Source organism: Mesoplodon mirus (genome assembly GCF_964341445.2).
Source record: "Mesoplodon mirus genome assembly, chromosome: 4".
Taxonomy (NCBI): Eukaryota; Metazoa; Chordata; class Mammalia; order Artiodactyla; family Ziphiidae; genus Mesoplodon; species Mesoplodon mirus.
The window spans coordinates 151,196,611-151,221,374 of record NC_138979.1 but is presented as its reverse complement, the minus strand read 5'-3'; the positions used below and the strand labels follow the sequence as shown (position 1 = coordinate 151,221,374).

The window sequence follows — 24,764 nt, the reverse complement described above, 5'->3', positions numbered from 1 at the left end:
AAAAATATATATATATATATATATGGAGAAGCTCAGGCACTGCATAAGAGAATGAGCATGTAAACGTGAGCTCATGGAAGGTAGGAGAGTGGATTTGACAAGTCAGTGAGACCAAAAAGCACCCGCCAGGTTAGGGGCAGGATTCGGTGGTGTTCAAATTGTGGAATTTCCAGGGTTGGCTAAGAGGGGATATAACTGATGACAGAAATGCACAGAACATTGCAGGAGACGCTTCCTAAGCTATTGGTCCAAACATGCTCCTTCTTCCCCACCCCCACCCCGAGCGCCCCCCTTTTCTGGAAGCTCTACCAGACCCATCAAGTGTTGTCCCATGAAAACCTTCTTTGGTTGGAAAAATTATTTTTCTTTCAATTCATTGCCAAAACTATAGTAACAAAAACAGAGATTAAAAAAACCTTATTTACCACTAAGATTAAGGTCTGCATGTTAAACATTATTCAAAGTATTTCACAAAGAGCTACATGAATGGTGGTGGTGGGGTGGGCACTCAAGAGACGGATGCCTCACACCGCCAAGAGCACAGACAGGCGGTCAGCTTTCTCTGGAAAGAACATGCCAGTGTTATGAAATGTGAACCCACTACAGTGCACAGCCAGTGCGGGGACGGTCTGCACTAGCAAACCCTGTGAACACCTGGGCCCTGACAAAAGCCCATTCTCACTTCCCCACCTGCTGTTCAGCGAGCCTCTTCCGAATCTCCTGATCATCACAGACATCATAAACCACAGGCTTAGAAAGCTCAGACTCGATCCGAGCCAACCAGGTGCGAAGGTTGCTCATGTTTTTGTCTAACTGCTGAATAAAAGCGAAGGTCTCCTTCAGCTTCTTCACCCTAAACATATTTGCAGCAAAAAAGAGGTGGAAAACAAAAGCACAGTGTTTAGTGGTGAGAAGAATGCACCCATAAGCGTGTTGGAGGTTAAAAAGTAATCATCACCGGTTACTGATTTTATAGCAGGGACTAATGCTCACGTCACCAGATAAGAGTTTCTACACAATATGGGACAATTTACAGAATTACTGTTCCGGCTGATTTTCAAATGGACTAAGAGATAATCTACCCATGCAAGTATGAAGTCCTATCATTCTCAGGGTGGGATCCCCTGAGACCCAGAACATCTTTCTGGGGCTCCAGAAGTGATAGGAGATGCCATTTCTTTCTTTCCAGGTTAAGATCACCACATGTGACCTGTCCAGTTTCTGTCTTGGGTATCACCAAGATCACAGCATCCAGGGACCTTTCCTGATGGGTAAAGACGTTACACACGTGGCTCATTGGTGGTACCTGGCCTGCGATGCTTCTCATGGGACCCTCTTCTTGAGCAAGTACAGAGCCTGTGCCAAACCCCACCACGTCCAGCCTGAGGGGCTGGGGGTGCCGTACACATGGAACCAGCCCACACTAGGGCAGCTGTCTCAGCCAAAAAGGGAGGGGTGGACACATCATCTACAAGCACAGTTCCAGCTCCATCTACCTGACCAATCTGCCTGGCTCAGCATGGAGTGGATCTGAACTGAGACACATGGCGTCAGTATACACGAGAGCTCCCGGGCATGACAAAGTGCTGTCACGGGGAAATGATGCAGAGGCTGAGGAAAAATGATCTCCATAGAGATCCTGAAAGAAAATGTGAAAATCCTCAAGCAGAGGGAGTGAAGGCTTGCTCTGGTGATCTGTGGGCTTTTTAGTTAATCCCAGAGACTTGCAGTAATGGCTACAATGGAAAATTCCCGCTTACCGATACTCATGTTACAAAGTGCTATCAGAACTGCATCCACGGTACTGGAAAGAGAAACTGGGGCACTGACTCTTAACTCACAGGAAGTGCCCCACCTTCCCTGACAGCAGCATCTCTTCCTTGACTGCCTGTGAACAGCTTCCTGCTGCCCCCCTCACCCTCCTCCCAGCTTCTGGTTCTGTAGCCGAAGTGTACAGCAAGTCTGATTCTCGCTCAAACTCTTCCACAGTCCTCGCCTACCCCGACATAGCAGTTTAACGCCCTGACCTTTCTAGTTCCTCAAGCGGTCAGTGGCCTCTCTGCCTCCAGCCCTGCACTCTGCAAAGTGGCTCCCCTCCCTTCTCCTGCAGCTTCTACCACTGTTCTCTCCAAGATCAGCTGAGGGCCACTCGCCCACGTGCTCCTGCAGCCCTGTGTCTGCACCCCTCGTTGACTGTGCCCATCTGGACAGAGCCCACACCAGCCAGGCTGCATGGGGCTCCCTCTGCGTGCACAGTACCCCCAAGACTGCCTGGTGGCTCAGAGGCCTTGACAAGCATTTACTGAATGAATAAATGTGTGTAATAATCCACTCCATGTAATTATTTAACAAAACCACAGGGTTGTGAGTGTTTATTACTTAAGTAAACCAGAGAGATTTGAGAAGATGGTGGAAGAGTAAGACGCGGAGATCACCTTACTCCCCACAGATACATCAGAAATACATCTACATGTGGAACTGCTCCTATAGAAAACCCACTGAATGCTGGCAGAAGACCTCAAACCTCCCAAAAGCCATGTGGAGGACAGGCTCTTGGTGCTCCAGCCAGGCATCAGGGCTGTGCCACTGAGGTGGGAGAGCCAAGTTCACGACACTGGTCCACAGGAGACCTCCCAGCTCCACGTAATATCAAACAGTGAAAATCTCCAGGAGACCTCCATCTCAACACCAACACCCAGCTGCACACAACGACCAGCAAGCTATAGTGCTGGATACCCTATGCCAAACAACTAGCAAGACAGGAACACAGCCCCATCCATTAGCAGAGAGGCTACCTAAAATCATAATTCAGGCCACAGACACCCAAAAAAACACCACCAGATGTGGACCTGCCCAGCAGAAAGACAAGATCCAGCCTCATCCACCAGAACACAGGCACTAGTCCCCTCCACCAGGAAAGCTACACAACCCACTGAACCAACCTAAGCCACTGGGGACAGACACCAAAAACAACGGCAACTATGAACCTGCAGCCTGAGAAAAGGAGACCCCAAACAGTGAGATAAGCAAAATGAAAAGACAGAAAAACAAACAGCAGATGAAGGGGCAAGGTAAAAACCCACCAGACCTAACAAATGAAGAGGAAATAGGCAGTCTACCTGAAAAAGAATTCAGAATAATGATAGTAAAGATATTCCAAAATCTTGGAAACAGAATAGAGAAAATGCAAGAAACATTTAACAAGGACCTAGAAGAACAAAAGAGGAAACAAACAATGATGAACAACACAACAAATGAAATTAAAAATACTCTAGAAGGGATCAATAGCAGAATAACTGAGGCAGAAGAATGGATAAGTGACCTGGAAGATAAAATAGTGGAAAAAACTACTGCAGAGCAGAATAAAGAAAAAAGAATGAAAAGAACAGAGGACAGTCTCAGAGACCTCTGGGACAACATTAAACGCACCAACATTCGAATCATAGGGGTCCGAGAAGAAGAAGAGAAAAAGAAAGGGACTGAGAAAATATTTGAAGAGATTATAGTTGAAAACTTCCCTAATATGGGAAAGGAAATAGTTAATCAAGTCCAGGAAGCACAGAGAGTCCCATACAGGATAAAGCCAAGGAGAAACATGCCAAGACATATTAATCAAACTATAAAAAATTAAATACAAAGAAAACATATTAAAAGCAGTAAGGGAAAAACAACAAATAACACACAAGGGAATCCTCATAAGGTTAACAGCTGATCTTTCAGCAGAAACTCTGCAAGCCAGAAGGGAGTGGCAGGACATATTTCAAGTGATGAAGGAGAAAAACCTACAACCAAGATTACTCTACCCAGGAAGGATCTCATTCAGATTTGATGGAGAAATTAAAACCTTTACAGACAAGCAAAAGCTGAGAGAGTTCAGAACCACCAAACCAGCTTTAGAACAAATACTAACAGAACTTCTCTAGGCAAGAAACGCAAGAGAAGGAAAAGACCTACAATAACAAACCCAAAACAATTAAGAAAATGGGAATAGGAACATACATATTGATAATTACCTTAAATGTAAATGGATTAAATGCTCCGACCAAAAGACACAGACTGGCTGAATGGATACAAAAACAAGACCCGTATATATGCTGTCTACAAGAGAACCACTTTAGACCTAGGGACACATACAGACTGAAAGTGAGGGGATGGAAAAAGATATTCCATGCAAATGGAAACCAGAAGAAAGGTGGAATAGCATTTCTCATATCAGAGAAAATAGACTTTAAAATAAAGACTATTACAAGAGACAAAGAAGAACACTACATAATGATCAAGGGATCAATCCAAGAAGAACATATAACAATTGTAAATATTTCTGCACCCAACATAGGAGCACCTCAATACATAAGGCAAATACTAACAGCCATAAAAGGGGAAATCGACAGTAACACAATCATACTAGGAGACTTTAACACCCCACTTTCACCAATGGACAGATCATGCAAAATGAAAATAAATAAGAAACACAAGCTTTAAATGATACATTAAACAAGATGGACTTAATTGATATTTATAGGACATTCCATCCCCAAACAACAGAATACACATTTTTCTCAAGTGCTCATGGAACATTCTCCAGGATAGATCATATCTTGGGCCACAAATCTAGCCTTGGTAAATTTAAGAAAACTGAAATCATATCAAGTATCTTTGCCGACCACAAGGCTATGAGACTAGATATCAATTACAGGAAAAGATCTGTAAAAAATACAAACACATGGAGGCTAAACAATACACTACTTAATAACGAAGTGATCACTGAACAAATCAAAGAGGAAATCAAAAAATACGTAGAAACAAATGACAATGGAGACACAACGACCCAAAACCTATGGGATGCAGCAAAAGCAGTTCTAAGAGGGAAGTTTATAGCAATACAATCCTACCTTAAGAAACAGGAAACATCTCAAATAAACAACCTAACCTTGCACTTAAAGCAATTAGAGAAAGAAGAACAAAAAAACCCCAAAGTTAGCAGAAGGAAAGAAATCATAAAGATCAGATCAGAAATAAATGAAAAAGAAATGAAGGAAACGATAGCAAAGATCAATAAAACTAAAAGCTGGTTCTTTGAGAAGATAAACAAAATTGATAAACCATTAGCCAGACTCATCAAGAAAAAAAGGGAGAAGACTCAAATCAATAGAATTAGAAATGAAAAAGGAGAAGTAACAACTGACACTGCAGAAATACAAAGGATCATGACAGATTACTGCAAGCAACTCTATGCTAATAAAATGGACAAGCTGGAAGAAATGAACAAATTCTTAGAAATGCACAACCTGCTGAGACTGAACCAGGAAGAAATAGAAAATATGAACAGACCAATCACAAGCACTGAAATTGAAACTGTGATTAAAAATCTTCCAACAAACAAAAGCCCAGGACCACATGGCTTCACAGGCAAATTCTATCTAACATTTACAGAAGAGCTAACATCTATCCTTCTCAAACTCTTCCAAAATACAGCAGAGGGAGGAACACTCCCAAACTCATTCTATGAGGCCACCATCACCCTGATACCAAAACCAGACAAAGATGTCACAAAGAAAGTAAACTACACACCAATATCATCGATGAACACGGAGGCAAAAATCCTCAACAAAATAGTAGCAAACAGAATCCAACAGCACATTAAAAGGATCATACACCATGATCAAGTGGGGTTTATTCCAGGGATGCAAGGGTTCTTCAATATATGCAAATAAATCAATGTGATATACCATATTAACAAACTGAAGGAGGAAAACCATATGATCTTCTCAATAGATGCAGAGAAAGCTTTCGACTAAATTCAACACCCATTTATGATAAAAACCCTGTAGAAAGTAGACACAGAGGGAACTTACCTCAGCATAATAAAGGCCAATATATGACAAACCCACAGCCAACATGATCCTCAATGGTGAAAAACTGAAACCATTTCCACTAAGAACAGGAATAAGACAAGGTTGCCCACTCTCACCACTCTTATTCAACATAGTTTTGGAAGTTTTAGCCACAGCAATCAGAGAAGAAAAAGAAATAAAAGGAATCCAAATTGGAAAAGAAGAAGTAAAGCTGTCACTCTTTGCAGATGACATGATACTATACATAGAGAATCCTAAAGATGCTACCAGACAACTACTAGAGCTAATCAATGAATTTGGTAAAGTAGCAGGATACAAAATTAATGCACAGAAATCTCTGGCATTCTTATACACTAATGATGAAAAATCTGAAAGTGAAATTAAGAAAACACTCCCATTTACCACTGCAACAAAAAGAATAAAATATCTAGGAATAAACCTACCTAAGGAGACAAAAGACCTGTATGAAGAAAATTATAAGACACTGATGAAAGAAATTAAAGATGATACAAATAGATGGAGAGATATACCATGTTCTTGGATTGGAAGAATCAACATTGTGAAGATGACTCTACTACCCAAAGCAATCTACAGATTCAATGCAATCCCTATCAACCTACCACTGGCATTTTTCACAGAACTAGAGCAAAAAATTTCACAATTTGTATGGAAACACAAAAGACCCCGAATAGCCAAAGCAATCTTGAGAATGAAAAATGGAGCTGGAGGAATCAGGCTCCCTAACTTCAGACTCTACTACAAAGCTACAGTAATCAAGACAGTACGGTACTGGCACAAAAACAGAAATATAGATCAATGGAACAGGATAGAAAGCTCAGAGATAAACCCACGCACATATGGTCATCTTATCTTTGATAAAGGAGGCAAGAATATACAGTGGAGAAAAGACAGCCTCTTCAATAAGTGGCGCCAGGAAAATTGGACAGGTACATGTAAAAGTATAAAATTAGAACACTTCCTAACACCATACACAAAAATACCCTCAAAATGGATTAAAGAACTAAATGTAAGGCCAGACACTATCAAACTCTTAGAGGAAAACATAGGCAGAACACTCTATGACATAAATCACAGCAAGATCCTTCTTGACCCACCTCTTAGATAAATGGAAATAAAAACAAAAATAAACAAATGGGACCTAATGAAACTTAAAAGTTTTTGCACAGCAAAGGAAACCATAAACAAGACCAAAAGACAACCCTCAGAATGGGAGAAAATATTTGCAAATGAAGCAACTGACAAAGGATTAATCTCCAAAATTTACAAGCAGCTCATGCAGCTCAATAACAGAAAACCAAACAACCCAATCCTAAAATGGGCAGAAGACCTAAACAGACATTTCTCCAAAGAAGATATATAGATTGCCAACAAACACATGAAAGAATGCTCAACATCATTAATCATTAGAGAAATGCAAATCAAAACTACAATGAGATATCATCTCACACCGGGCAGAATGGCCATCATCAAAATAACTAGAAACAATAAATGCTGGAGAGGGTGTGGAGAAAAGGGAAACTTCTTGCACAATTGGTGGGAATGTAAATTGATACAGCCACTATGGAGACAGTATGGAGCTTCCTTAAAAAAGTACAAATAGAACTACCATATGACTCAGCAATCCCACTACTGGGCTTATACCCTGAGAAAACCATAATTCAAAAAGAGTCATGTACCAAAATGTTCATTGCAGCTCTATTTACAATAGCCAGGACATGGAAGCAACCTAAGTGTCCATCACCAGATGAATGGATAAAGAAGATGTGGCATATATATACAATGGAATATTACTCAGCCATAAAAAGAAACGAAATTGAGTTATTTGTAGTGAGGTGGATGGACCTAGAGTCTGTCATACAGAGTGAAGTAAGTCAGAAAGAGAAAAACAAATACCGTATTCTAACACATATATATGGAATCTAAGAAAAAAAAAAAAGGTCATGAAGAACCTAGGGGTAAGACGGGAATAAAGACACAGACCTACTAGAGCATGGACTTGAGGATATGGGGAGGGGGAAGGGTAAGCTGTGACAAAGTGAGAGAGTGGCATGGACATATATACACTACCAAATGTAAAATAAATAGCTAGGGGAAGCAGCCACATAGCACAGGGAGATCAGCTCGGTGCTTTGTGACCACCTAGAGGGGTGGGATAGGGAGGGTGGGAGGGAGGCAGACGCAAGAGGGAGGGGATATGGGGACATATGTATATATATAACTAATTCACTTTGTTATAAAGCAGAAACTAATACACCATTGTAAAGCAATTATACTCCAATAAAGATGTTAAAAAAAAAAAGTAAACCAGAGAGTTGTGTGTATTTTTTATTTTTACTATTATCTTTTTGCACCCTACTATCAACCCAATCAACCTTGGGGAATGACTTCTAGCTCCAGCTCTATTTCCAATTAACTTTATAATTTAGAGAAAATCCTTCTACCTCAGCCCCTCATCCCTAGCAGGCCTCTCAGGTCCCTCCAGCCTCAGGGAGGCGGTAGCATCTGGGCGACATTCAGGCCAGAGCTCTGGAGGTGAGCAGACCCAGATCTAATCCCCACTGTACCATCTCTAAGCTGTGTACCCGGCAAGGTACCTAATGGTCCTGATTCCCAGTTTCCTTGTTAATCTTCAAATTATCCACCTTGTAGGGGGTTCTGAGACAGAAACAAGAGGATGCATGTAAAGCCTTTGGCATAAAGTAAGCACTCACTATAATACTAGTTCTTATTACTGCTGACTGGGATCACACACTGCTACAATAATGCCTCACTTACGCGGTATTGGCCCTCACATAGTCCTTTTATAAATATTTTATCCTCAATAGTGCCGTGAGGTAGGCAAGCTTGGAAGGAGGCCGTGGAGCCTGGTGATGAAGAGCACACTCTTTGTGGTCAGGGTCTGGGTATGAATCCTGGCTCTATTTAATCTCATCTGTCAAACGGCGTCAACAGTGGTACCTTCCTTCACTGGGTGGCGGAGGGCAGAATGAGATATACATGCGTGAAAGGCACTTGGCACAGCGTCTGACAGAGATAAATGCCCAGAGATTGTGGTTGTAATGATTTTAAGATGGTCTATTTTCCAAATTATATTCTTACTGCAAATATCACAAGGAGTTTCCTTCAAAGCCACAAGATGATTTATTAAAAAGGAAGTAACAGAATCCAGGGCCAGGCCGGGATGCAGCTGTAACCTAGATACTTCCTTTGTTCCCCTGGTTTTCAAGTTATACCCTCCTCACCCCAATGTCTTGTCAGCCTGACAGTCGCCCAGGGAACAGAAGGAACACTCCAGACAATGCCAGAGCAGCTGGGAACCCCAGGCCCCATGGGACAAAGTCTTGCATGCAGTTTGCAAGGGGCTACCCTCCTGGGAGGCTCTGGCTGGAGAAGCTCCGCCCTGAGAGCTTCCTGTAGGTGGGGAGAGGCGCTCAGGCCAGCAGCCTCTGCACAGCCCTCCTGCTTCCTGCTTCCCCATCCTTCCTCCTCTCTCCTCCCAGAATGGCAGCCCCCACTGCTTCATCGAGCACCCGACCCTAGTCCATCATAAGGCTCTCAGCCTCTTTATTTTGAAAGAAGAGGGCCAGAATGCAACTTTTTAAATGAAGAGAGCTAACAAGTAATAAAATAACCTGGGTGCAAAAATACTGAGATGCAGTGATCCTGAATCCTGTTAATCCCGAGGGGTGAGGTGTGCAGTAAGCAGAGGGGGGAGTATGGAGAAGGTGGATGAATAATTAGCTTGGCTTCCCCAGAACTATGGTACTCCAGGCCAGTGGCGTCCCAAATGTGGGGCTCAAGCCCATTGGTGGCCAAACAAATGGGGTGTGGGAAGAAAATATTAGACTTTCTACTGTTATCCCATTCTTTTAAAATTTCTACATTGGGTATGCTTTAAAATTCACAAAACTTTATTACTAAAATGGAACATCTATAGAACATGCCGACATCTTTATGTGCCAGGCCTATTGTGCCTTATATATAAGTCAGCAACTCATTTAATCCTTACAACGATGCTGTGAGATCAGTCTAATAACATCCCCATTTGACAGATGAGGTAACTGAGGCAATGAGATTAAATAATTTACCATAGTAACATGGCCAGTCAATGGCAGAGGAAGGATTCCAACCTGGGCAGTCTGGCTGGAGCTACTGTTCTTTTTTTTTTTTTTTTTAAACATCTTTATTGGAGTATAATTGCTTTACGATGGTGTGTTAGTTTCTGCTTTATAACAAAGTGAATCAGTTATACATATACATGTTTCCATATCTCTTCCCTCTTACGTCTCCCGGAGCTACTGTTCTTAAGCACTTTTCTTGTGGTATCCTATATAAACCTGCACATGATAATGGACACATATGGGGGGGTGGGTACAGGATGGTTTCCAGTGCTGTCAGGGAATATGATCAGGAGTCTAGACTCACGGCTCTAGGACACACTGGCGGGTAGAAGCCCATCCTACAAGTGTGGCATTTTGGGTGCCCATTTTGCCCCTCCATGATTTCCTTTCAACAAACATTTAACCACTCACTTTGTCTTGGGTCCTGTGCAGATCCTGAGGATTTGAAGATAACTTATTCCCAGAGGTCATGATCTAATTTAGATCTAATTTAGACATTATAATATTATAGGAGGTACTCAATAAATACCTTCTGAATGAACAAGTGACACTCACACATCCCCTCAAATTTGTCTTTTTCATAAAAGAGGTGGTCATGTTACATTTTAAAGGAAAGAGGTGACGATCAGAGCACCTCCGAGCCGTCTTGCCACAATCTGATGCCACACTATGGGCCACACATGCTCCTAGACATTGGTTCCATACTGGATAAGTGAAGTACTTAAAAACAAGCATACACATCACACGCACGCTTAGGGCAAAAAAAAAGAGGAAGGAAGGGTGGGAGGGAAAGAAAAGAAGCTACAAAACATTCATCCAGTCAGGACTTAACCTGCTTCTATGTCCCAACCTCCGACTGAAGGCGAAATATCCCCAAATGCACAGTGGCATAAATAAATGTTCCTCCTCAGATAATCATGTTACGACTTACTCTGGGAACCATCAGATGTACTGCTGAGTCTATATTGATTGTGCAGACACTAATCTAATTACCTAATCAACACCTTTCCCAGGTCAGGAAGTACACGTCATTTGCTAACCCAGGCAACCGACCTCCTAGTTAGGCCTTGTTATTAATATTGCTCTTGGAAAATTTTAAATCTCGAGTTCATATTGGGAACAAGGAAATCCATTCAGAAACCAGACTGTTGTCACAGGGGAGCAAGCACAATTCTGCATTACATCAACCACCCAGGCAGCTTAACTAGCTCACCATCTCTGTACTGGCCCATGCTTCACCCAGGTGTGCTTGACTAATACTAATCACACATATATTTCAACAAATCATATTTCTCCAGAAAAAATAAGCATGGCTCCCTGAGCTGAATTCCAGTTCTGAGGACTGGAAAAACAAGATATTTAGCCGCAAAGAGGAAGTTTTTCACCTGTATGGACTACTGAAAGACCCAAATAAAATGAAAACATTTTTATATGATACCAAACAAAATAAGGAGTTTGACAAAGAGTATACAAATTAGCAGTTCTTTAGTGGGGCTTGCGGGTAGAAATGCAGAAAATAATCAAGGTGAATAAAGTTTTTCCTTTATCTTCATCTAGCGATGGATGGGAATTTAATACTTATGAACCCTCTTCCCTCTCCAAAACAAAAATCAAGCCAGGTTAATATCACTTCATGATTCAGGCCTAAGTCTTACTGTGTGTGAGGGAGGCTTTAAATATCAAATTCATGTATACGGAAGAGTTTACATTTCATTCCTATTCTCTCCATGCTAAAGGGACTACAGTTAAATTATTAAGGCCCTGGACCAGCGTAAGTTAAAAAAATTCCCATGCCCATGTGGACAGCGTAACTTAAAAAGGAAAGCTGAGATGGTTGAGTATCCGCATTTGTATTGAAACAAACAGATACTCAGACCTGTGGGCAGCTGTCAGTTGCTAAAAACACTGTGCAAATTCTGCACAATTGCATCTTTGTAAATGACTAAACATCTTTGTAGTAAGATAATCAATTACTCCACGATCTTGAAGCCCTGATTTGAGGGCACAGACATTACAATACATTTGAGCTAATCGCCTCTTTGAAGCATTTATGTCGCCAGAGGACTTCCATTTTCCACACAGCATAATCACGTCTCTCCCCTGCTTGTCAAAGGCTGGCTGCAGACACCACACGCATGCTGACACTGGGAAAGAACCCATCCCCCGATGGCCGAGCACACACACTCCGCAGCCACCATCTCATCGGTAATTTCTATTGTAACCAACATGAGAGCGCGAGAAAACGAGACCCACAGGGACAGCAGCCGCCGCTCCCAGATGTAGGACTGATCACCAAAATGGCACTTACTGTTGATGAGAAACAAATCATTCCTTAGGTTGAGCGAAACCTCCAAGTCCCCGGCTGCACCTCCACCTCCCAGGGACGAGGCGGCCCCTCCCCCGCCCGGCGGCCTCTCCATTCACTGGTTCAGCATCTTGCACAGGCCGCCCTCCCGCAGGCTCCCGCGGGCACAGCTCACTCGCTGCTACGGAGCAGTGCGGGTAGGCAGGGAAGAGACCTGCTTCTCCGCTAACTGCAATTTTTAATCTCAGTTTTCTTCCTTCCAATAAACAAATATCTCTAGCCCTTGCCTCTCTTACACACACACAGTCTTTGTTCTGACGCTACAGGATTGCAAGGCTGGGGGAAGAAAGTCCCAGTGTTATCTTGGCTATGGGTTATTTATGAAGTGCTATAAACGCAGGGAAGAAACACTTAAGATTTGGGGCACAGAAACGAGGATTTCTGTTCTCATCAAATTAAATGTCTCTGTTTCAGGTTTAAAAGCAATGGTGAAATCTGAAGCCCCGAGTCCAACAGGAATGGCTTCCTCCTAAAGAAGAAATTTCCCCAGGAGGTTTTCTGCCCTGCCTTTTCAGTCCTGTGCATCCTGGCTTGGGAGGGGCAGAGAGTTTATTTAGTCCATTTCTTTGCTTTTTTACAATAATAATAATAATAGTAACACTACTATCTTGTAGTACAATGGAGTTCAACACTTTGCAGAGGAAGAAATTTTGCAGTTTTCCTTGCTAGTCCCTCCTAGGTTTTACCATAATTTGAGTCACTGAAAATTCCTCCACGTCCCTATCCGTGCTTCTCTACATGACCCTGAGGGGCTCTGCTTAGTGAAGCACCCTTGGTTTGTGTCCAAGCCCCTTTCAGGCTCAGTCTCAGCCTTATTTGGAGACTCAGTGATATCAGTAATTTCTCATGGGTCCCCAAAGCCCAACATTTAGCCATTATTACATCCCCACCTTGAAACACACCAAGCACATTCTAGACCAGTAAAATTAGGAATAAAGATTTGGAAATAGTTCTCCCCAAAGGCAGCATCTAACTTGTGTCCACATGCTTGGCCGTCCCTGGTGCTACCCCAAGGCTCAGTATGCTGGACCTGCCTGATGCTGGACCCCAGGCTCCTGACTGCTCACTGATCCTGCTGTGATGGCTGCTGTGTCCTTGGAGAAGCTCCCCGACCCTCAGGAAGGCATTTCTGCAGGGCCCGGGAGCAAGAGCCACCTGCTCCAGAGGTGGAACGATGGGATTTGTGATGGGAAGGAAAAAGGAAAGTGGGGAGGCCGACCTCACATCTGGCTCTCCCTGTGTGACAAATTGCTAAGTGCTTCTAGTCCCACTGGATCAGGCAACCTGCTAAGACCAGAGCAAGTCAACTTTATGACTAGCGGCATTGTTTGGTCTTCCAAAGTAACCTTGAGAAAATACAGATAAAAGGAAAGCAATGAAAAACGTATCAGCTTAAAAAGGCACACATCTCTCTGCCCATTCTTCAAGGGATGGAAAAACAATCTTAACACACAGTTGCCATGGTAATAACTGCTGAGCTTAAATGACAACATTTTAATTGCTACTATTATAAAGCAGGTGGGCTTTTCACGTTGGTAGATAAAATGTGAAAATTATGCTTAGTTAAAAAGCTTTTTCATGGACTTGATCTTTCTGATAGCAAGAGAGCTATCTAGTCTGAACAGGAAGGGACCATAAGGTAGTACATCTGAGTGTGTCCCTCCTTCATAGCACTGGCTGAAGGATGCCAAGTCTATTAAATGATGCTACCACCAAAGAGAAATTAGGAGAAAGGTAACAACATTCATGACATTTTCTACAAAGAAAAAAAAGAGTTCCTGTGTTCCTTTTTCCATAATGAACATTTAGTAAATACAGATAAAAAGAAAATTAAAATCACCGATGATGCCAACACCAACAGATATGTCTTTCCACTCAGTTGTCTCATCTCTTTTAGGCACTGAAAGCTTTGACCAGATCATCCTCACAAGCTGCTAGAAAGAGTCTTTAAAAAGAGCTCCCCAACCCCATGTCTCTGAAGAGGCTCCGCCAAGATGAACAACCAGACAGTCACTCACTGAGGATACAGGGCCCCTGCTTCACGGGACAAGGTGAAGGCTTTAATGAATGAAATGGGGAGGGGGTTCTGGGAAACAAAAGGAGATGAATCTTTAAGGAGTTCAACTCCTGGGATTTTGAAATCAAAGGTACATATAAGTGAGGTTATGTGTCGAGCTGAGGCTTTCTTTGGCATCAGTCCTGTTGATGGCCAGGGACCCTCTTTTCAGAGCTTTAGTCTGTGCTGGCTGAAGCAGGTCAACTTTGCATCCTTTGGTCCATCACCCAACATCCTGTGCCTAAGCTGTTCTTATTAATAGGTATCCTAGCTGCCTCCAAAACACGGATCACACATATCAGTCGTTCTGAAAAACGACTTCTGTACTTTAGTCATCTCTCCTGCATTCAGGTTTTGCTGTGTCGCTTTTCAAAGATATTATCTAAGAAAACATGGGCAAGAGGAGGAGGCAACAGTTACAATTAAAGAAAAAGGTAACTCTCCCAAAAAAGAGGGGATATATGTATATGAACGGCTGATTCATTTTGCTGTACAGGAGAAACTAATACAACATTGTAAAGCAACTATACTCCCAATAAAAATTAATTAAAAAAGAAAGTTAATATAGGAAACGGCCTTTAAAAAAAGTTAACTCTTCATTTAATCTGTCAAGAAACATAGTAGGATATAATTAGTATTTGTCATCAAATCAGATTGGGTTCTATAATAATCACACCATTCACCAAAAAATATGTAGTGCTTCAAATGGCCTTTCTGTGGAAGAAATTAATAGCATGTTTTATAAAAGTTCAGATATCACAAATGCAAGAAGCTGCCCAAGGGCCCATGAGGAATGCTAAAAGCTCCTGCGGCAATTCTGATGGAGAGCCAGTTCTGTGCATTTTAGTGCCCACATCAGGGCCTCATGTGACCTTATGTGAGGAAATCAGCATTAAGACTGACTTAGGCACCCCAGTCCCCTTGATCATCTGGTTATTTCAGGAGATGTGTCCTTTAGATTCTTTAAGGATTTTTACAGAAGCTGAAAAACACTTTACAAGCAGAGGAAAAACAGTGGTTTGGGTCTAAGCACCCTCCCTCTCCTCCCCTATCACACAGCCATACTGCACTACACCAGAGGCTGGCATGCGTGTGTACAGACAGACCCATCGTTGTCCTGGTACTTTTTCATCCAGAATCTTGTCCATAGTTTATCAACAAGATGACAGGCGTACAGAGCTTGCAAGACTTGGGTTATCGTAAGTGGCAAGTCCACTGTGTCGCCTCATACTGCTGCTTGTCCTGGCACTACTGGCAACACCTGGGCACCTGTTAGAAAGGCACATTCCTGGCCCTACCCAGTCCTATGGAATCAGAAGCTCTGGAGGTGGGGTCCAGCCATCCATGTTCTCGGGAGCCCTCCAGGGATTCTGATGAATGTTTAAGTTTGAGAACCACTGCTCTAGAGTAAACAGTAAGGTCTATACTGAGTACTAGATTTTAGAAAAATTCTGATAAACCACATTTTCCAAAAAAAATTAATCAATTAATTTTTGGCTGCGTTGGGTCTTTGTTGCTGTGCGTGGGCTTTCTCTAGCTGTGGCAAGCAGGGGCTACTCTTCTTTGCGGTGCACGGGCTTCTCATTGCAGTGGCTTCTCTTGTTGTGGAGCACAGGCTCTAGGTGCGCGGGCTTCACTAGTTGCAGCACATGGGCTCAGTAGTTGTGGCTCGCATGCTCTAGAGCGCAGGCTCAGCAGTTGTGGCTCACAGGCATCTGTAGTTGTGGCTCGCGGGCTCTAGAGCGCAGGCTCAGTAGTTGTGGTGCACGGGCTTAGTTGCTCCGCGGCATGTGGGATCTTCCCGGACCAGGGCTTGAACCCGTGTCCCCTGCATTACCAGGCGGATTCTTAACCACTGCGCCACCAGGAAAGACCTAAACCACCTTTAAAAGTCTCAAAGGAGCCAAGTACTCTTCTGATGCATGGTGCAGGGGGACAGAAAGACCTTGGCTTCGTGCCACCATGTGCAGGATTGTTTCTGCCCTTGGCTCGGTTATTTACCCTCTCCGAGCTCGGCATTCTTCTCTGTAAAATGGAGAATACTGACCTTGCAGGGTTGCTGCAAGGATGAAATGAAATAATATATATGAGCCTGGCCCTTAAAAAAATAAACACTGGGTTCTTCCCCTATCCACCAAATAACGGAGCCTACTATCTGAAATGATCAGTAAATTTAATGTGCATTTAAGTAACCTTGTCCTCCATGTCTTATCAATTCTTTTGAAATTTACCTCTGTTTTGCTGAGAATGAACCCAAAACAACAGGTCTTTTTTCATTTTTTTTTTCCAGTGAATGAAACCTGATGTATTGAGGTCTTGAACTTCTGAACACCATCCCCAACTTTTTGTTTGTTTGTTTGTTTGTTTTTGCGGTACGCGGGTGTCTCACTGTTGTGGCCTCTCCCATTGCGGAGCACAGGCTCCGGATGGGCAGGCTTAGCAGCCCTGGCTCACGGGCCCAGTCGCTCCGTGGCATGTGGGATCCTCCGGGACCGGGGCACGAACTCGTGTCCCCTGCATCAGCAGGCGGACTCTCAACCAGTGCGCCACCAGGGAAGCCCCATCCCCAACTTTTAAGTTAAAGGCTTGTAGTTAAAATCTTGAAGTCATGAAGCTGGATACCTGCTTCGTAACTTCAAGATTGGTCTCCCTCCCAGTCTTCCCTCTTGTTAACAACAGGTGCTGTGCCCTGCCACAGGAATGAAGTAGCAGAACACTGTGAGCAGGACAGGAACGGTTAAATGTGTCCAGAATTGTTTGGGCAAATGAGGCCGTTAGTATACCCTGCAGGGCTGCAGGCTCTGATCAGCGTGGTTCAAATTCTGCAGCCTGTGCTCTCCTGCTTTTCTGATGGCCATGCAATGAGTGTCAGCAATCAGACAAGGAGTTGATTCTATGTGAGGCCAATTTACGGCAGGTTCAAGCTTGCTGCCTCAACCCACAGATTCACCTAAAGCGTAAAGTCAACTAAGAGTTTCCTAGACTGTCAGCCATCTGTCTCACCCTGGCCTTTGCTTTAAGGTGAAACAAGTTATTCCTTCCCTAGTCCTTCAGTTTCAAAGGGATTAGGTTTTCAAAATGTTCTAGTCATTTCAATGTAACAAGACACAGGGGCCTGGGTTAGCAGGGAGGTAACACAACTGTTTGAGTAGAAATCCTGGTTGCCTCATGTACTGACTGTGTAATCATGGGCAAGTTACTTAACTTCAGTGCCTCAGTTTCCTCATCTGTAAAATGGGATAATGATATCTACCTTTCAGAATTATAGTGAAGATTAAGTGAAATCATACATAAAAAGCACATTGTTAAGAATACAGCCGGCAGCCAATATATTTGCTATTATTTCAACTCCTTATTTTGCCAATTGCTCTTTCCAAAGAGACCACTGAAATTTCACCTGCTGTTTTTTTGTCTTTCCCACCAAGGAACTGGCTGAAGACAGGCAGTTAGAGAGGAGGGAGGAAAGCAAGCAGCCTATTAAACTCTGAAGTGATAGAACCAAAGCACAAATGAGTAAGAATGAATCATCACTCTAGTCCTCAGGAAGCAGAATCTAGATCCTACTTGTGAATGATCTGAGAACAGGTATGATGTCCTCATGCTCTTGATTAGTGCCAGGTGCCCAAGAAGACTTTGGAGATAAAGACAATGACAACAAAGACATACCAGACATAATTTACCCAACAGAAATGATGACAATCTTATGTCCTGAAACATTCATTCATTTCAACAAATATCTGAAGCACTGTTCTAAGCGCTGGAAATAAGATAGTCAAAGACATTGTTCTCATGGAAGAAAGACCTCTCATGATTAGATCTAAGCGAGGGAATCCTCTTCCACTCAAAAAACATGTTACTTAGTCTTAAAGTCTTCTTAGGGAAAGACAATGATAATAACCACTCAATAAATACTGGCTCCCACATGCTGGTCCCAGGCCAAATGCGAGACATGTGTCATTCATCCCCACAGCGGCCTCTGATGTAATCAGTGCTGTGAGACACATTTTGCAGATTTAGAAACTGAGGCTTAGAAAGGTTAAGTCACTACAAGTTTCCATGGTGAGTGGAAGTCAGGTAAAGTCAGGACTGGCTCAAAATCTGTGCTCTTAATCCTTGCTTGGGTTACCATCATGGATTTCCATAGATTTTTTTTCCCCCAACTGGGAGTAGATAGAAGTTGAACTCAGCCCACCTTGTGCTGCCAGCCAAATCACCCTAATATTTATCTTCGACAGACCCTCCCTTCTAAAAAAACCGTGAAAGACTCAAACTTTATTTAGGAGGACAAGTCTTCAGTTGAGATTTAAGCTCTTCTAAGACTTAGCCTCAACCTACCTTTCTAAAAGCTTCATCTCCTGCACTTGAGCCAATGGAGCTTCTTATAATTTCCTGGACAGTTTCTATTCTGCACTACCCTGTACCTTTTTGCTCACAGCATATGTTTCTCCCCCTTCTGCCACCAGTAGCGCTGGGATCCCAACCCCTTATTCAGGACCATCTGGGGGACACTGCTCTTCTATCAGGCAGGCCCCTCCCAATCCCCAGCCCCACTCCAGGAAGATGAGGTTTGAGCTCTCAGACCACTTGGCTTTACACCTGCCCACATGTCTGCTTCCATTAATGTAACTGACTCATCTTACTTCCCGGGCTGTAATTCTCATAGCACTTAGCCTGGTGCATCTGCTGACTGAACTAGGTTCATTTATGGTTTACAGTAAACAATGAGGTAAAGGAAGTGCCAAATTATTAAGAGTATTTCATTTTCAGTACTCCCTGATTCTTCGTTTACCTGGCAGGATTCTCCTGTATAGTCCACGTTATATATGTGTTCAAAATTTCCAAGCACTCTGTTATGTAAAAGACTCGCTCGGCCAGTGGAAACAAAGCTGCATGAACGGCCCCAAAGCCAAGAGACTGCTCTCTGTGTGCCAGGTTACAACTGAAAGATACTTTGGTCGGGGTCTGTCTTTGGACAGAGAATTTGAAGGCGGAAGACATTTAAAAGTTTGAGTGGCACTGTCATCGTTATTTTGTGAGGGGAGATAAAACGATCAGCCTTGTTTCTGACAAGCACTGGATAGCCTTGATTTATAGGCACAGCTGTGCCTCCTTAGTCCACATCTTAGGACCAGATGTCCACTGGGGACCTGGCACACCCGGCAAACCTGCAGAGAAGCCTTGCCTTGGCTGAGTGTGCCCAGCCCCCGTGGTGGTGGTGATGGGGGTGTGTGGGGGGCAGTCGGGGACCTCCAGAAGCAGCACCTAGAAATCAGGCCTATGCCCTGGCCTACCTGCACTTGTCACACACAAGGAGGAGCAGGCAGGCAGGATTTCATCTGGGGGACACGCAAGTCCTAAGGCAGTGTGAGAACTGCTAAATAATACCTCCATAAGGAACAACTCTCACTGAAACCTAGTCTAAGTCATGTGAACTTTTAAGCTAAAGAAAAACAAATTAAAGTGAGGTATACTAAAATATAATCTTCCTATAATGTTGAAATAAGAATTTCCATTTTTACCAAGCTTTGCCTTTATCCGTAAGTTTATAAAATTTCTGGGTTACATTAGAGGAAGATGGGGCTCAGTTTCTAGATCTGTGAAGTAACCACTGTACCTAGGGAGTAGGAATCCATTTTTAGGCCACTTCTTACCTTGATCCAATGACATCAAAAAGATGTTGCCAACGGTCATTAATTTTGTTGAGCTTGTCATCGATCTCAGCTGCTCTTGTCTTGTTGCTGGCCTTGATCAACCGGTCGCCCATTTGTTTTAACTGTAACTTGTTTTCACTAAACGAATTTATTTCTTCCATGCAGTCCTGGCATAGAGCACCAAAACACAAAGCCGGAATCACTACCGAAAACTTACTTCTTTGTCAGCTACAAACACACAGTTGTGCCTCTTGAAATTTCTTAAAAAATAAAAACACTTCTCACACCTGTTAATGCAACTCTTCGGAGAGTGGCTAAAAAGTCAAACAACGCCCATTCAGCGCATGTGTGATATATAAGGCGGTAGTTACTTTCTTAATTCAAAAGCCCTGGTTTCCCTCACAGAGTTCTTCTAACCTAAGCTACTTGGGAGCGGAGGACTACTGAGTCTAACTAAATTAGCCTAATATATCAGCAAGAGTTTTCCTGAGGGCTAACTAAGCAGCATTTGGGGTGACCGTGGCCGGAAGGCTCTTTCTTCCTTTCCCTGTGGGAATCAGCGACCTTTTCACAATTATGAGCCCCACTGCTGTTGGTCTTTCTCCTTTGGCCAGGGGAGCTCCTTAACAACACAACTAGAGAAACCGTAACTCACCTGGGATGTGAACTGAAGCTTAAGGAGGGGACATGAGCCCCTTGTCTGGCCAGACTTCCTAACCAAGAGAAAGCAACCCCCCTCGGTATACACCACCATGCCCACCTTTCCCATCTCATTGGAAACGGGCCTACGACATCATACAGCTCTAAGCCTAGGAGTGAGGAAGGCAGAGGATACCGTGGTGGTCATAACCATACCCGTCTAGGGACTCCTGCTTACCTTCTGAAGCTTTTCGATCATTTCTTCAATACTAATATCTGCTGTCTGGAGAACTTTGTTTTCCATCTGCACCAGCCATGCACACAACTCTTTATTTTTTTCATTGAACACAATCCATGAATTGAGTCTGTCTTCTATCTCCTGTTTGCGTATAGCCACCTGGAAATGAAAATGCATTTGGCAGCTGAGTATAGGCAGGCAGGAAGGAAGGAGTTTCTCTTCCCTTCTCCCCATCAAAAGGACTATGAATTTCATTCATTTTAATCAGAGGTCCTATAGACTTACATTATTATGTTTTTGCCTTTTAAAGACCTAGGGTTTAATTCCAACAGAAGTTCCTTACACCTTTGATAAATGCCATAAAGAGCAACAACAGTGACAGGAACAACAGAAGACTGTACCTGAAGCGTAACTGACCAAAAGGTTTCAGTATTACCCAATATAAACCTATGATGACTGAGGTGTATTAAAAGCTAGAAACATGAAGGTTAGATGAGTGCATTTTAAGCATCACCCAAATTTCTTCTTTCCTTATTCTTTCAGTATACATTTATTTATTGCTTGCTACATGCTAACTTATAACTTTATGGCCCCAATCCTTTCTTTTTTAAAAATGATCAAGTCCTTATTCTTACTTAAGGTCAACGTCCTGCCTATTTAATTTAAAAACTACCATCTTGATCACAAATCTAACATTTGTAATGCAAATGGTCATGAAAATTAAAGTCATTTAAATGCCTTACTGGTAATTTCAAAAACAAAGCAAAATAAAATAAAAAAACAATACGCATCACTCATTTAACCCACCTTCCCAATATGCACTATGGCTTTGGATGGAAACCATGGAAATGGAATCAAATACTGGTCTGCAGTGAGCAGGCTGATCCCCAAATATCCAATGCTCCGTTACGCATAAGCTAACATCAGCAAAGGCGCTTCCTCCTTACAGGGTTCAACTTTATTACTTAAATAAATATAAATTTAAAGAATGCAAATCAGCCTCTCCAAATGTACAAAGGTATTCCCAGGTCTTAGAAATCTTTAGAATTTTAGAGATAAAAGGGGTAGCTAAGAGTTCTTTCGGTTAACTTTTAACATCCCACTTTATAAATGGGGAAACCAAGGTTGAACTCCTGGAGATTTTTTTGCTATGTACAAAAAACAAAACAAAAACAACCCTCTGCTCTTTTCAGGGTGAGGCAAAAATATCTAATGCTTGTACATCCACCCACCAAATGTGTTAAGGCTCAAAGAACTATTCCTAAAACACCAAGTTTTGTGTTTCTGTTTTTCAGAGCATCTATTTATTTCAGCTTCTTAAAAGCCTGGCATTTTGCACAGCATCATTCTGATTAGCTTCATAATGGTAACAATTAGGAACATCTGGGCTCCAGTCTGCTTTTTCCTTAACTTTTAGAATACCTTTCACATATTCCAAATATTTTCTTTTATATAAAATTTGAATAAGAATTCTAAAAGGACGTTTAAAATTATGGGTATATGGTGAATATTAAATACTAAAACGAAGGAAAACATTTTTATTTTATTAAAATGCATTCAAAACTGTGAATTTCAACTTTTAAGTACATCTCTTCTTAACTCACAAAAATGAGTTTAAGGACTTTACTTTTCTTAGAATTAAATTGCTCTTAAAGCAAAGATCTATTTGAACCCTTTAATTCCATCTTGATCCTGTCACCTTAACCACAATCCAGTTCTTAATAAGTAGAAGTGATCTGCTGAGATACTAAGTGTAGCAGCTGATCATTTCTCTCAGAGAGTTTTCAAAGCCGGCTACTTGAACACTGGATTGCATGCGAATGCAGAGTTCTCAGATATAATGACCCCAAGCCTGGCACTAAGTACGTCTCCCACTGTTTGTTGGGCCCAGAACAGATACTGCAGAGATACTGCTCTTAGGGCCAGCCGAGACCTCTTTGCTGAAGTCCTGATTCTAAGACAACGACCGGTACTTGTCATCCATACAAGACAGAGGGCAGAGTGCACGCAGCTGCTCAAGACGGCAATCCTCCCCTCCCCCACCACTTAAGGTGATTTTTAAAAAAGCTCATTAAAAGTGTGCAAAGTTCCAGCATTGAGCGCTGGAGAAACAAAGGGTCAAATCTGTTAAACAATGTTGCTGCCTTCTAAAGGAGCAGCGGCCGGCCTGGGCTCCAACTGAAAAGGGCCTCCCGGTTCAATGAAATTAAGCTTCTTTCTACTTTGTCGGGCCTTCGGAGACATTTCAATAAACTTCAGAACAGCCGTGCCCTGCGGTGAACTGACTTACTCTTAAGCAGAGGTCCTCCCATTGTCTGTGCAAATGCTCTATTTGCTCTTTCAAAACCATAACGTCCTCCACAAGAATGTGCTGGGTTAGGTCGGTCTTCATAGTGTGAAGTTCTTTCAAGTTCTGAGTCCAGTTAGCCAAAGACTTCTCTAGTTCCTGCATTTAAACACAAGAAAGAAAGGGAAAGAAAGAAAGAAAGAAAAAAAACTCTTCAACTCAAGCTGCTGTTGTTTCCAAACCTGTAGGCTAATACTTTGATTGGACTCTGGGGGAGGGGAGGCCAGGAAAGGGGGCGGGACCTTCTGAATGAGAAACAGCCCAGGGCCAGCGTCTGCAGCTGTGGTTGGCCAATTCCTCACCACCTATTTTCTCAAAAGAAAACTCTTTTCTACCTTTATTTTCACTTCCTCAGGTATTTCAGACTTTTATATACTTAGTTCTATGTTAAACTCAAGTAGGTCTTTACCTTTATTTTGAGGAAAGTATTGTTGGAGTCTAGCAACAATCTCTCTCTCACATACACACTCACTTTTAATCCTGAAACTGTTACAGAACGTTGTATAAAATGTGATTTCCCATTTTTTAAAACACCTTAAGAAATGCATTGTTGCTATGTGGCAATCATATAACAGCTTCTGTTCAAAGGGAATTCTTTTGGTTAACTCTCAAAAAGAATGAATGTAAGTGAAGAAAAAAAATTGTTCCCTAATAATTGCCAGAGATGGGTTAGCAGAAAATTTCCTCTGGCCCTGGAAGCACTTATTTTTGAAAAAATTAAGTATTGGTCAAATTAAAACGTTTTTGAATTCCAGGACTTAATCAAGATAATCATTTTCACAAGAGAGAAGGTAAAATGAAACAGCCCAAACACTCAAGAGATCTCCAGATTTTTATTGTGCTTCCAATTCTTTCTATTTTGGCACATTTTAAGGGTCTCTATTCATACCTGTCTATTGAAATCTGAAAGAAGAGAGTATTTCATTTACATCAGAAATCAGTCTGATTTCTGATTAATCAGTTAACTCCGATTGATTTTCAGAGTTCTAAACGCTACATTGGCATTATTTCATAACTTGCCAACAAGGATTTACATTTAATATGATGTAAATTCGGAGGATTCTTTTTAAAGGTTGCATGGAGATTCAGAAATAGCACCTTTATCAGAGGAGAAACCATCACTTTAAATTTTTGTTTCCTACTTTTAGCTTCATGATTCTAGGAAAGAGGACGAGAGCAGATTCTGCAGTGGAACACTTTTACCAGCTTCATAACATAAAGGGGGCAAGTCACACGCAGAGGCTGACCACTCACTGACTCTACAGACCAGAAGGCCGCTGAACTTCATACAGTGTTTCCTGCTCAGAAGTGTGGGCTCAGATGCCTGCACAGAGGGAGGCGTCTGTAAGTTATCCACTGCTGGGTTTAAATCCATTTTGGTTTGGATACGTGGTTTCCTCCCACAGTTGAAAGGATAATTAACAGGTGTAGAACTTTTGAATATGGATGTTTTATGATTCTTAATAAATAC

General features: G+C 42.3%; 1 protein-coding gene across 10 annotated transcripts in view; it reads right to left on the bottom strand.

Moving 5' to 3' along the window:
* Window positions 1-24,764, bottom strand: part of SYNE2 (spectrin repeat containing nuclear envelope protein 2) — a 341,983-nt gene that overhangs the window by 21,195 nt on the left and 296,024 nt on the right. For all 10 annotated transcript variants that reach the window (XM_082616958.1, XM_082616964.1, XM_082616965.1 and 7 more), the window contains 4 exons: window positions 23,237-23,392; window positions 20,947-21,105; window positions 20,070-20,236; window positions 691-853 (listed from right to left, as the gene is read on the bottom strand). In XM_082616958.1, the coding sequence (XP_082473084.1) occupies window positions 691-853; window positions 20,070-20,236; window positions 20,947-21,105; window positions 23,237-23,392 (645 nt within the window). The remainder of the gene's footprint in view (window positions 1-690; window positions 854-20,069; window positions 20,237-20,946; window positions 21,106-23,236; window positions 23,393-24,764) is intronic.